Here is a 13,640-nt window from a genome sequence, read left to right on the forward strand (position 1 = left end):
GACAGAGCATGAGCAGGGAGGGGCAGAGAGAGAGGGAGACACAGAATCTGAAGCAGTCTCCAGGTTCCAAACTGTCAGCACAGAGCCTGATGTGGGGCTTGAACTCATGAACTGCGAAATCATGACCTGAGCAGAAGTCGGACGCTTAACCAACGGAGCCACCCAGGCACCCCTCAGTATTGCTTCTGTGAACAACACTGAATTCAACATCTTTATACAAAGATCACTAATCATTTATATATTTACTTCCTTCCTTAAGATACATTTTTAGAAGTGGAATTGGTAACTCAGAGTATATCCATTTTTAAGGTTTTTGATAATGTGTTCTCTGACTTCTAGGTTTCTGCAGGATCAGTCATCTCCCTCAGTGGCCACAGGCCCACCTGCAGCTGCCTCTGCTCTGGCAGTCAACAGTCCTTCAGTCCTCATATTTCCAATCTGCTGATAGTCTTTTTCCCCCCCTCTCTATTACTAAGGGATTTTAATACATAGAAATCATTTGTTATTATTTTAATAAAATATAAGAAGGGGGAGATGATAAACACATGTTCTCAGATTCCCATTTTGGACTGGGAATCTCATTTAAATCCAAGTTTACATGTAATTCATGAAGTTTGGTGTGAGGTAGGGATCTAACTTTTTAGTTGTCTCACTTTACTGAGAAGTCTGGGCTTTTTTCATGCATTTGAAATGCCTTTTATCCTAAACTGAACTTTCATGTTGGAAATCTGTTCCAATGGTGTATCTGCCTGTTTTGGCTCCAGTGCCCTCTTGCTTTACTCACTGCACTTTGGTAATACATTTTAATTGGAGAGATTACCTGTCTCTGGGCTTTCACTGCATTGTGGTTCTGGATTCTGGGTCAGACGTAATGAAGTGCCAGCTGTCATCACAGGATCAAGGTATCAATGGTACTACCAGAACAATGTATTTGTTTCCAGTGTACTATGTTTCTATTTTCTCAAAAATTCAGCAAATAATTGCTGATTAGCCACTTGGCATGATATGAGAAAGCAACAGATTTGTTCCCCTCGTGGAAACTTCTTGGTTGGCCACAGACTCTTTGCAGTGATGTGAAAGCACCTCTCAATACTGTCTCAGATTCTCTGTAGATAGCTTGATTCAAGCCACTATATATTAATGTTTTCTTTTACAAAAAGGCTTCAAACTATGGCACTATTGGATGAATGCCTTTATATATTCTCAAAATTTATTATCTTCTGTAGATAAATCTTTTCCTTCACAGCAAGGAATTTTACAGTAACCACTTCAGCTTTATAAAGTCCAAACCACATGAATTTAATTTATCCATCAAATAGTTATGTGTCTTTATGATGTACCAGGAAATGTTTCAAATGTTGAGTATATGGGTAATGCACAGAACAGACTGTCCCTGACCTCATCTAGCTTACACTTTATTTGAAAATACAGATAATAACACATAAACAAGTAAATAAACAATTGGGGAGAATAAGTGTTCTGAAAAGTGTAGAATATGACAATATGTTAGAGAGTGATGGGAATCAGGAAAAGCATCTCTGGACCTGTGATATTTGACCACGTACTTGAATTTAGTGAGTGCTTGAGCCATGGTTAGCCTATTTCTGGTCTGGTCCTAGTCAGTGATTATTATGAAGTTCTTAACTGGGATGATATACGCAGGGGTAGGCTGGCTTTCACTGCAAATTTAAGACCGCTGCCTATTTTAGAATCCATTATATAACAGGATGAATTGATTCCATTTATAAAAAGTGGTCACCTGAGCTTGAACAACCTGTGTAAGCACATCACCAGTCTAAACCACACAGACAGCATAGTTTTCTCATCCATACCAAAAGCATTCATCCCTTTTTAGGCATGCTTACATGCTTCATTTTATTTAATCCTCAAAACTACTCTGGGAGAAAGTTATTACTACATTTCATAACTGGTTAAACTGAGATTCAGAGAAGTTAAGAAACTCGTTCAACGTCACTTGGCTGCATTGGAGTCTTCTTGCCTTGGAAGCACCTGCTCCCCTCCCCCCATCACCACCACAAAATCTGTTTATCTGAGTGATTAAATTAAGTGTGTGCTCAGGGGGTGTGTATGTGCATGTGCTTATATTAATGTGTGAAATATATGTGTGTACATACGTTATGTGTTTAGAAATGAAGTCATTAAATTTGCCAGACCTTTTACATTTATTTTAGTCATGGTCACATTTCCTATATTAAAATGATTTCCAGGGGCGCCTGGGTGGCGCAGTCGGTTAAGCGTCCGACTTCAGCCAGGTCACGATCTCGCGGTCCGTGAGTTCGAGCCCCGCGTCAGGCTCTGGGCTGATGGCTCGGAGCCTGGAGCCTGTTTCCGATTCTGTGTCTCCCTCTCTCTGCCCCTCCCCCGTTCATGCTCTGTCTGTCTCTCTCTGTCCCAAAAATAAATAAAAAACGTTGAAAAAAAATTTTTTTAATGATTTCCATTTTCCAGTTTTTTGAGTCATGGTAACAAATACTTTTTTTAGTAACAAATACTTTTTTCTGTGACATTCTTTCTGTTCTAGCAGGGTATTTTTCCCCCCTCTCTGCAAGGGAGATATATACACTCATATAACTCTATTCTTTAAAAAAACAATCTTTGGGGTGTCTGAGTGGCTCAGTAAGTTAAGCATCAGACTCTTGATTTCGGCTCAGGTCATGATCTCATGGTTCATGGGATTGTGCCCCTCATTGGGCTCTGTGCTTAAAGGACAGAGCCTGCATGGGATTCTCTCTCTCCCTCTCTCTCTCTCTCTCTCTGCTCCTTTCTGCTTGCGCGCGCTCTCTCTCTCTCTCTCTCTCTGTCTCTCTCTCAAAATAAATAAATAAATATTAAAAAGCTTTAAGGTTTAAAAATTTTTTTTAATATCACTGGAGAATTTCTGCTTAACTCTACCAAAATTATTTTTCTTTCTACTTTTGTATGATATCTTTATCATCTTAATCTTCAGCTCTGACATTCCTCTCACATTTCATGCATTTCATGCATTTTTAGCTTCCTCACTAATGACCTGCTGATAGGGAAATGTGTCTTCAGAAATTATACCATTTTCTAAACATTGAAGATTATCTTATTTTATATAACCATCATCATCCCTAACATTTAATTTAACAAGAATGTGTTGGTAGAAAGCATGCAAAAAATTAGGCTCTCTTGTAAAATCATGTCAAACTATCCTTGGATAGAGTCATAAAAAAGCAGACATATTCTGGTCATTGATTTGTAGTTTTGTAAAGTAACGATGTAATAAAACTCGTGGATATGGCTGTTCTAATTAAAGGAAAAACTATGAAAGCCCATGAATCAAAAATAAGTATCTAAATCTAGCCGATGAAATAAATCAGCATGGAAGTTGAGATAAATGAAAATAAAGACAGTCTAATATAACTCCTATGCTTTTGTACTGTTTGGTACTCAGCAACTTGAGAAACTAGGAATTCGTTTTGGACAAAATCCCAGTAGCCTCTACATAATTGTCCAGCTTGGATTATTTTAGTATTTGTTGTCATCATGATGTGATTTGAATTGCTTCCTAACTTGCAGAGTATTGTATAAAGAGGAGTTTTTCTCAGCAACATACTTGGTCAATGATATGTGCCTACACTTGTTTGGAGTGTATATTAGCTTTACCTCCATTATACAAGGAACATCTTTATTATCAGTTTATTAAATCTGAAGTACATTTCCTACATGAGACTTTAGTTAAGTGCTTGACTCTTGAAACGTCACAGTGAATGATCAATGTGTGTGAAGACTTTTGTTCCATTTTTTAGTTATTACGCAGTACAGATGCTGAGGGATATGAAGGGGCAAAATCCACATCTTGTCTCAGCTTTCCTTCAATGGTTCTTCATCTTTTTTAAAAATTATTTTAGGGGCGCCTGGGTGGCGCAGTCGGTTAAGCGTCCGACTTCAGCCAGGTCACGATCTCGCGGTCCGTGAGTTCGAGCCCCGCGTCAGGCTCTGGGCTGATGGCTCGGAGCCTGGAGCCTGTTTCCGATTCTGTGTCTCCCTCTCTCTCTGCCCCTCCCCCGTTCATGCTCTGTCTCTCTCTGTCCCAAAAATAAATTAAAAATGTTGAAAAAAAAAAATTAAAAATTATTTTAAATTTTATTGAAATCCAAGTTAGTTGGGGCGCCTGGGTGGCTCAGTCGGTTAAGCGTCTGACTTCAGCTCAGGTCACAATCTCGCGGTCCGTGAGTTCCAGCCCCGCGTCGGGCTCTGGGCTGATGGCTCAGAGCCTGGAGCCTGCTTCCGATTCTGTGTCTCCCTCTCTCTCTGCCCTTCCCCCGTTCATGCTCTGTCTCTGTCTCAAAAATAAAAATAAACGTTAAAAAAAAAAAAAAAAAGAAATCCAAGTTAGTTAACATGTAGCGTAATAATGATTTCAGGAGAATTTAGTGATTCATCACTTACATATAACACCCAGTGCTCATCCCAACAAGCGCCCTCCTTAATGCCCATCCCCCATCTAACCCATCCCCCCACCCCCCACTCCTCCAGCAACCCTCCGTTTGTTCTCTGTGTAAGAGTTTCTTATGGTTTGCCTCCATGTTTTTATCTTAGTTTCTTCATCTTAGCAGCACATTAGAATTACCTATGGAGTCTTGAAAAGTCTTGAACCCAGACTGCAACAAAGTTAAACAGAATCTCTTGGATGAGACTCTAGATTCATTAGTTTTTAAATCTCTCCAGATAATTGCAATATACAACCAACACTGAAAACCAGCACTTTAGTCCAGTGGTTCTCAAACTTGAACAGACGGCAGAGTCATCTTAAAACACATAAACACTTAAAACTTTAAGAAGTGAGCTTCTTAAAACACATTCCTTGGCTACCCTGGATTTCTCTGTAGGTCTTACTGGAGATTGAGGGTAGGTAGTTCTAGTAAGTTCTCAGGTGACGCTGATATTGCTGATATCCCAAGATCACACTTTAAGAACCTTTTTCTCCCTTCTTTTCCACCTAGGCCATTTCATTTTGTCTTCAAGGTCCAGCTGAAATCTCCTTGTGTATGAAAATATCATAAATTATTCTGCTCACTGATTTCTGTTATACCTTTTACATAGTGATTAATTACCTACTGCCTCGGGAATCTCCTGAACTTTTTATTTTTTATTTTTTAATGTTTACATGTTTGTTTTATCACTTCCACCATGCTGTGTATACTGTATACTGGAAAGGAAGATCCATACTTTCTTGTGCGTCTTCACATTCCCTCTGCCCATGGGTTGGTGCCATAGACATGGCAGAAACTAATTGGATAGATGGATGGATAGGTGGATGGATGCAGATTAATTATTGATTAATTTCCTGACGGTTTCCTTTCTTCTGTTTCATGTTTATCAGACCTGAAATCCCTTCAGAAATCATTGAATCTCTGTGTCTCCTGGGGCTCACCATTTACTTATTTGTAATATAAGGAGGCTGAGCTAATTCTTCTGGTTACAGAAAAAGAACACCTTTCAGGGAAAAGAGCATAGGATTTGGAGTCACACAGGATTGCATAAAGCTTGCACATTTGAACAGAGTCCTGCATATACAATGTGTGGGTTATCAGAAACAAGTTACCTAAACAATTTGAGTTTTGCCAGCCTTATTTCTTTAATATGCATAAGAATAAAAGTTATCAAAGAATAGATATATGGAAAGCACCTGGAAAAAGTCTTGACATTTGCTAGGCATGCATAACTATTAAACCTCTTGCTTCCATGAAAATTCTAACATGTTTCCCCAAAACATGCATTTTCGTGTTGGCTTGCTCCAAACCGTCTGGTGGACTTTTAGGAAATACCTTTTAAACTTCAATATGACACTTTAACTCCTTAGTTTCCTAATAGGTATTGGAGCTGGTGTATTACTGTTCTTTTAAAGCTATAGCACCCCCTGTCAACCTCCCACTGAGCCACCCTTCAGTCCCAGCCCCTACTATACTGGTGTATCCTTTAAACACCTCTGGCTTGCCAGTGCAGCCAACTGACAACCGTGAGCATGATGCTTTGCTGTTTTAAGTCTCATTTTCCAGATCTGTTGAATGAATGTGCTTGGTGTGACTATGCTGTAGAGGAGACAGCGGCACTGCAGCAGAAGGACATGACTTTGAACCTTGCTTCTGCCAGGAACAAGACGTTGGGCACTTAAGCTCTTTGGACCTCAGTTTTTAGTTATAAAAATGGTACTTGGACTAGAAAATCTTAAGTCTTAAGAATCTGTGCCAGACACTGGGCACAGTACATATTGAATATCTCATTTCAGAACCTGCGAAGAAAAAAACAATGATTCCCTTTACAGATGAGGACATTGGGCTCAGAGAGGTTAGGCAAACTAAGTGAGGTCACAAAGCTATCAAGTGGCTGTGCTAGGATTTGTACCTGAGAAATTAAACTGTTGCCTTCCTTATTATCAGCCATTGCATTATCTCCCAGAATTATAAGAGCGTTTCCAGATTTAAAATATTATGATCATATGAGATTTTTCTTCCAACAACTTCAACATGGTAGGCAAGACATGTATTATTTACCACTAGTATAGAGATCAAGAAATGGAGGCTTCAGTGAGAAAATTGAGGCTAAAAATGCCATGAACTATATGGTAAAGAACAGATGGTGCTTATTTTTATGGAGTTTATAATCAAGAAATTGCACAAGAAAGACAAACATGTAATAAATATTGTGGGTGTCTTTAACAAGGTTCTTTAATAAAGTTATTTTGTGAAATTCTTTGCAACTCTTTCTACATAAAAGAAACTGTAAAATCAAACATAGTTCAGCTGTTGAATTTCAGAGGCTAATGTAGAATACTCTATTTTAATCCCTTGGAAAAGTATGTACTCTTCAAGATGTTTTTGTAATTTCAGAGATAATAGTGACTCTCAACCGGCTGGCTACATTCTGTGTTTTAATAGAGTGACTGAAACAACAAGCTTACTGCCAAGGAGTGATGTAGGTGGTGGGTTGATCAGAAGTATTAAGCATGTGGCTAATCAGTGTGCTACCTATGTAATCATTTTTTTTTCACTTTAGAATAAAGAACTAAAAACCAAGGTGGCACTTTGGTCTGAAACTCCTAGAACAACAGTATCCAAGGGTGTCTCTACAAGGTAAGTTTTTTCGTCCCCCACTGCCATCTGCCGTCACAGCTTTGTTGAACATTCATTCATGAATGTTGGCATCTATCCCACTTGAGAAATATTCCAATCTATTAATACTTATGTAATCACTTGTTTATTGTCTGTTTCCCAGTTCTTGAGAACTGGACCTGTGTTATTTGTTCAGCACTGAATCCTCAAAGCCTAACATATAAATACTTACTGAATAAATGAATGAATAAATTTAGATATTTTTTCTTGCTTTGTGCCATAAAACAAGCCAGGTATCTGCTTCAACTCTTTCTACAAGCAGTACACATCATCTTCCCTATTGTCCTTGTTTTCTGTTACTCCTGTTTTCTGTAGCATTGATGAACACTTTAATTATAAATTGTATTTATTTAAATGTCCATGACTGTATCTCAAACCAGGTAGACTGTAAATGTCAAGAAGGCAGGAATGGTTCCTTGTATTTCACTTTATTTCCTGCATTGCTAAGGGCAAGAGTCTTCAATAACTACCTAATAATGACTGAATCAAGCAATGATAATGACCCACTACAGCAATCAAAACGATAGTTGAAACCATCAAAGTCACTTTCTAATGGTGACAGAATCTGAAGTGACAAGTTGTAAAAAAAAGAAAAAAAAAAGACTTCTGGGCTCAAATCTTATTTCCATAATACTCTATGAAATTATCACTTAAAAGAAAACATAGTCTGTAATTACATGAATCATTTAAAAAGTGATTAAAAACTTCCTGTTCTAGCAGCTTTTGAATTTCCCAGTCTAATCCCTCTAGGGCAGAAGCCTGTTTTCTGAAACTCTCTTCTGTTCAGTGCCTGAGGTAGAAAATCAGGCCCGCTGTGATGAATATCAGTCCAAGAATTCAGGTGGGTCCATCTCCCTCGGCAGAACTCCCTGCAGCCTTGCTTCCCTTTGCTAATGATATATGTAATGAGAGATGAGATGAAGCCATTCTGAATAGATTCTTCTAAAATTGTCAGTCCCCCTGATGCGAAGTTATCCACTTTTTGGCCAGTAGCCCTGAAACTTCCAATAAAGAAAAGAAATTAAGCCCCAGAAATATTATAGGAGGAAGTGAAATACCCACATTTCAGAAGCAGTGAGAGAAGTAGTCACTTCAGTGGGGGAAGAAATGAAGAGTCCAGAACAGAAGAGCAAGCATGACTTTCCAAGGAAAAGGAAGACAATTGATTTTTTTGTTCCCTTACCAGATACCAGTCCCCTTGGGGTGGTGAGGCATCAGCTGTTTTGACCCTGTAGGGAACGCAGACAGAGTGGAGTGAAGGAGAGGTCAACTGCTTGTCTCTTTATTGTAACTACTCCAGTATTGAATGCAGAGACTCTAGCCCGTACAGAGGGAATGTGCTGGAAAGAATGACTTCTATGGCCAATTCTTTAGTTGTAGTAAATTCATTGTTAAACATCTTTTAGTTTTAAAGATTTCTTTTCTTTCTATGACTTGGTAGGTCTCATGTTTGCAAAATGAAATATGGCCAGTTGGCTGCTTTGAGGACGTAAGTGGTAGTATGATGTGGTAATTCTGGGTTCACCCATATACAGTGGAATTATAACTCAAGGGAGAGATTGGAGTAGAAAAGTAGCTGTTCAGGGGGAAAATCATATGCATTTAAAAATTAATCCAGGCAAATCTCTTTAATTACCCACAAAATATAATTCTGTATCTCTCAGTAAATATTAAAAAGCAAGGTGGTGTCTTTGAGCATTAAAACATATAGATGTTTCTTGAACACCAGAAAGGGTGTTTGCTGGAGATTCAGGATCATCTTCTTAGACAAAAACAGCAACAACAAAATGCACATACAAACGTGTGTGTGTGTGTGTGTGTGTATACACACATATATACATACATATATATTGTAAATACTGGAATCACACAGTGAGGGGAGAAGTTCAGACTTGAGAAGCCCACAGGACTCAAACATCCTGGCAGGAGGGTTGATTCGTGTTTCCTGTCTCCATGTCACTCCAATGCATGCCTTCACTGCATGGAATGGCAGATATAGTCTCTAATTCTCTCACTTCCCTTCACTCTTCCTCACTCTTGTCCCTCTACAACTAGCTGAATTTACAGAAGTTAGATGCTTCCACAGTGTGATTCTATCATGTCTCATGGGGAATTAGTCAACCAATTAACCACCAGATCTCTTAGATTAAAGCAATTAGTTCAGACTTGGTCGTATAGTGGTGGTGGAGATGGAAATGGCGGTGATACACCAATTATATCGCTAAAGTTTAATGTGCTCTCTATCAATAATTATTTGATCTTTTCTACAGTGAATTGAAGACTGAAGGCACTACGCCCTATCTGATGTTGATCAGGCTCCAGAAATGAGCTGACTAGCTGAAGATCTCAATAAGCAAGATCACTATGTGGGTCTTATTTATCCCTTGAAACACAGACTAAATGTGCAAGTTAAAATGGCTCACTGGCAGTATTCAATGGGATTTATTATACGTCAACGGCTCTGCAGGAAGAGGACACTCCAGAAAATCAAACAAATGTATATTCAAGGCAAGGAACTCTTCCTTCAAAACTTACTGAATGGGTGAAGAGACCTGGGGCATTTGATGGAAGATGAATTTTGCTTTAAACTTCAAAAAGAATCTGAATATTTTTTGCAGATTTTTGCTGAAGGGAGTGGTTTAAGGTTGTCAACTATAACCTTCTGATAGTGGTTTTTATGTATATAAATGTAAGAGTGTATGTGCATGTGTGTGAATAAATGATATATTTTAAAGTTAACTTTGAATAACAAGAAATATCCTAACATGAATTTATAAAGTCATCTCCTGACCTATCGTTAGTAGGAGAGTTATTCTCTATGGCATTATGGGCAGGAGAAGTAGGTTCTTTTCAGCTAATTCCCCAATCCACGCAGCCCTCCATTGCTAAGAATCACGGCATCTTACCGCACCTCTGGAAGCCATTGTTCTTCAGCTGGGATTGAGAATTGGTTGCGAGAGATAACCCACAAGTAAGCATGAAGAAATGCAGTTTGTGACTCTGACCTGGTGCCTAATTTTCTTTATAAGATTCATTGTATTAACTAAGAAAATATTTGGGGGAAAGAATAGGAACACAATGCCGTCAGCTCACACCTTCACAAAAATACGTGTATTGTGGGTTAAGAGGAGCAGTGGCTACTGTCTATAGCTGGGAAGATTCTCCATCCATCGTATGTCCAGTGCCTTGGTGAAAGTGTGCTTGCATTTTGATACAGGCATTCATCACAGGTGAGTTTGTGCTTGCTATGAGGAAAACCAGACTCTAATTTGTAGAAGTGCAAATGGGCTAACAGGATAGAAGGCACTTGAACTAAATGAATAATGGGCAGACTTAGCCCTGCTGAAGGGTGAATTACTTGTAAGCTTTTTGATTATCCTCTCTGGTGTACGACTGTAAACATTTTCTCAGGAAAGCTGCTTCAAGCCTTTCAATGTGGAATGTGAAATATCAGTATTATCTATGAAATATTTAAAAATACATTCAAATGAGATTAAGTGACGCATTTATAAATTCATTGACGTACTGTAATCCTTGAAATGTTGCGTAACTATATGTGTGCATTTCGTGAATCATGTTTTTATTGCTTGCTGGTTTTTCAGATGTAGTTATTTAATAGCATTTATGACACGGCTCCGATGCCAGGAACAATTCTAAGTACTTTACCTGTATTAATTGCTTTAATCTACCCAAAAGGCCTCAAAAGCAAGTCATACTATTATTACCATCTCACAGGGGTGGATGCTGTGAGGTCCGGTAATTTTCCCTGCTGCTACAATGGAGCGAGGATTTGGACCTCTTGATTTGGCTGTCAGTATTCCTTCTACCTGCTCGCTTGATGGTCTGAGATACTCCCACACTACAGAAATGCTTTTTCTTTTTGCTACTTTAATGAAACAGCTTCCTTGTTGGCTATCTGCACCATCCTGTGAGTGACAGAAAGAACCTTTACTCATAAAGTAAATATTTTCCTGCAATAAGTTGGCCTTTCACCTACTTGGACTACCCTCATAAGAACGTAGTTCAGAACAACTTGCTAAAAATCTAATTTTACATTTATTATCATGACCTTATACCACATGGAAGACTTTTTGGCAGTGTATTTTCAGGCACATTTGTGGGAGATTGGGATCATGAATTCTGCTTCAAGCATTTGCAGTGTAGTGTGTGAATTCACTTTTCACCTGGTGATCACTTAGCTTCCTCTTACACCTCAATCACCAAGCTGGATGTTAATAAATGCGAGATTTTGGAATGGATCCATTGAACAGACCTAACAACCAGAATGATTCCCATTAGAATAATGTATTCTAAAGACAAAAATAGGAAGACACTGCTGGATTTAATGTAGGTCTCACTCTGCTCATTTTTATTTTGTTTTTTATTTTTTTTAATATAAAATTTATTGTCAAATTGGTTTCCATACAACACCCAGTGCTCATCCCAACAGGTGCCCTCCTCAATACCCATCACCCCCCCTCCCCCCCTCCCTCCCACCCCCCATCAACCCTCAGTTTGTTCTCAGTTTTAAGAGTCTCTTATGTTTTGGCTCCCTCCCTCTCTAACCTTTTTTTTTCCCTTCCCCTCCCCCATGGTCTTCTGTTAAGTTTCTCATGATCCACATAAGAGTGAAAACATATGGTATCTGCCTTTCTCTGGAGGACTTATTTCACTTAGCATAACATCTTTGAACACGGAAAGTACCACTGGACGTGATACGGATAGGAGGTGCTCATGTGTCCTCCATGTTCACCTTGGAATGTTCTTTGGATTTCCTGAGACTCAGATCAAGCAGTTTCAGCAGCGTAAAAAGATCTGGACTCTTCAAATACAAAAATACCTTTTTAATACCATCAGCAGTATCATTTACTTGTCATATATAGATTTTTCCTATATCTTTACTGTCTCAGCTTTTATCATTTGGAATGTTTTTGGAATAAATATTTCTGAGCCATAAAACAAACAATTACAATGGAGAATAAAAAGTATTAATCTGAAAGTAGTATCACATGAGAAATACAGGAAAAGAAATACCAGTTCAGTTGTAGCCTAAATAATTGTGCTTATAATTATACTAATTAATACATTAGATAAGAAGGCCTGAAGTGGACTTTGAAGTGAATATATGAAGGTAGAAATGAAAAGAAACAGTTTCACTTTGATTGCATATATCATTACGAATTACCATTAGGAAATGTTCAAGCAACAACAAAGAGAAACGCTTAAATAATTGGTGTAATACATCTATCTTTTGAATAATTGTTTACAATAAAGAAATTGTTACCATATTTTGTTTATTTTTTGTTTTTATTTCTTTTTACATTAAAATTATGATGTATAAGTAGGGGTGCCTGGGTGGCTCAGTTGATTAAGTGTTGACTTCAGCTCAGGTCATGATCCCATGGTTCTTGAGTCTGAGCCCCGCATCCAGCTCTGTGCTGACAGCTCAGAGCCTGGAGCCTGCTTTGGATTCTGTGTCTCCCTCCCTCTCTGCCCCTCTCCTGCTTGTGCTCTGCCTCTTTGTCTCTCAAAAATAAACATTTTAAAAAAATAAATAAAATAAGATAATTATGCATAAGTAAATTAAGCCATTTTTATTTGATTGTTCATGACAATAAAATCCATAATCAATGGATTGGTTTTGCTAGTGAACAGGTATTTAGACGACTCCCTGAATTTTTCTGCTAATTTTTTCTTGGATCCAAATTAATGGGAAAAAGTAATCTATTAATATTTTATTCTGAATATGAAAAAATAGCATTATAAAATTAAGAACACACTTTTCAAATTCTTTCATATTTCTTTACTTTCTTTACCTCTCCTCTGAGCCTGAGGTAATCATAGAATCCTCATCAATATTGATGTAAGGACCCATTCCATCAAGAACTGAAAATTCCTTCAACTAATGTCATAATCATTTTAATTCCTCCCTTCCTCCTTTTTTGCTTCCTTCCATTTTTTTGGGGGGTGGGAAATCTTAAGATTCAGTAGAGGTTTAGATAATCATATTTAATTGTTGTGTTATTATTAAAATATATACTTATAAGTGTTTAAAAATTGAAGTAGAATTACAGAAAATTGGTATTTATTCTAGGCATGCAAGGTTGATTTATCATTTGAAAATAAGTCAATGAGTGACACCTGGGTGGCTCAGTTGGTTGAGCTCCTGATTTTGGCTCAGGTCATGATCTCTTAGTTTGTGAGTTCAAGCTCCACATTGAACTCACTGCTGTCAGCACAGAGCCAGCTTCAGATCCTCTGCCCCCCTTGCTCTCTGCCCCTCCCCTTGCTCATTCTGTCTCTCTCTCCCAAAATATTTTAAAAAATCAATTAAGTAACCATATACACATAATAAAGAGGAAAAATTATATAATTATTTTAATAGGTGAAGAAAAGTATCTGACAAAATTTAACATTCATTCATGATAAAAACTCAGCAAACTGGGAATAAGAAATTTTATCCTTCTGATAAACAGCATTTAC

The 13,640-nt window shown here is 38.0% G+C and overlaps 1 protein-coding gene across 2 annotated transcripts in view; it reads left to right on the forward strand.

Annotated features, from left to right (window-relative positions):
* CCDC68 (coiled-coil domain containing 68) overlaps positions 1–9,896 on the forward strand; it is a 50,034-nt gene extending 40,138 nt beyond the window's left edge. For both annotated transcript variants that reach the window (XM_058692032.1, XM_058692031.1), the window contains exons 11-12: positions 7,042–7,118; positions 9,428–9,896. In XM_058692032.1, the coding sequence (XP_058548015.1) occupies positions 7,042–7,118; positions 9,428–9,485 (135 nt within the window). In that variant the 3' untranslated portion in view covers positions 9,486–9,896. The remainder of the gene's footprint in view (positions 1–7,041; positions 7,119–9,427) is intronic.
* Positions 9,897–13,640: the final 3,744 nt, after the last annotated feature.

This window comes from Neofelis nebulosa, chromosome 11 (genome assembly GCF_028018385.1).
Source record: "Neofelis nebulosa isolate mNeoNeb1 chromosome 11, mNeoNeb1.pri, whole genome shotgun sequence".
Taxonomy (NCBI): Eukaryota; Metazoa; Chordata; class Mammalia; order Carnivora; family Felidae; genus Neofelis; species Neofelis nebulosa.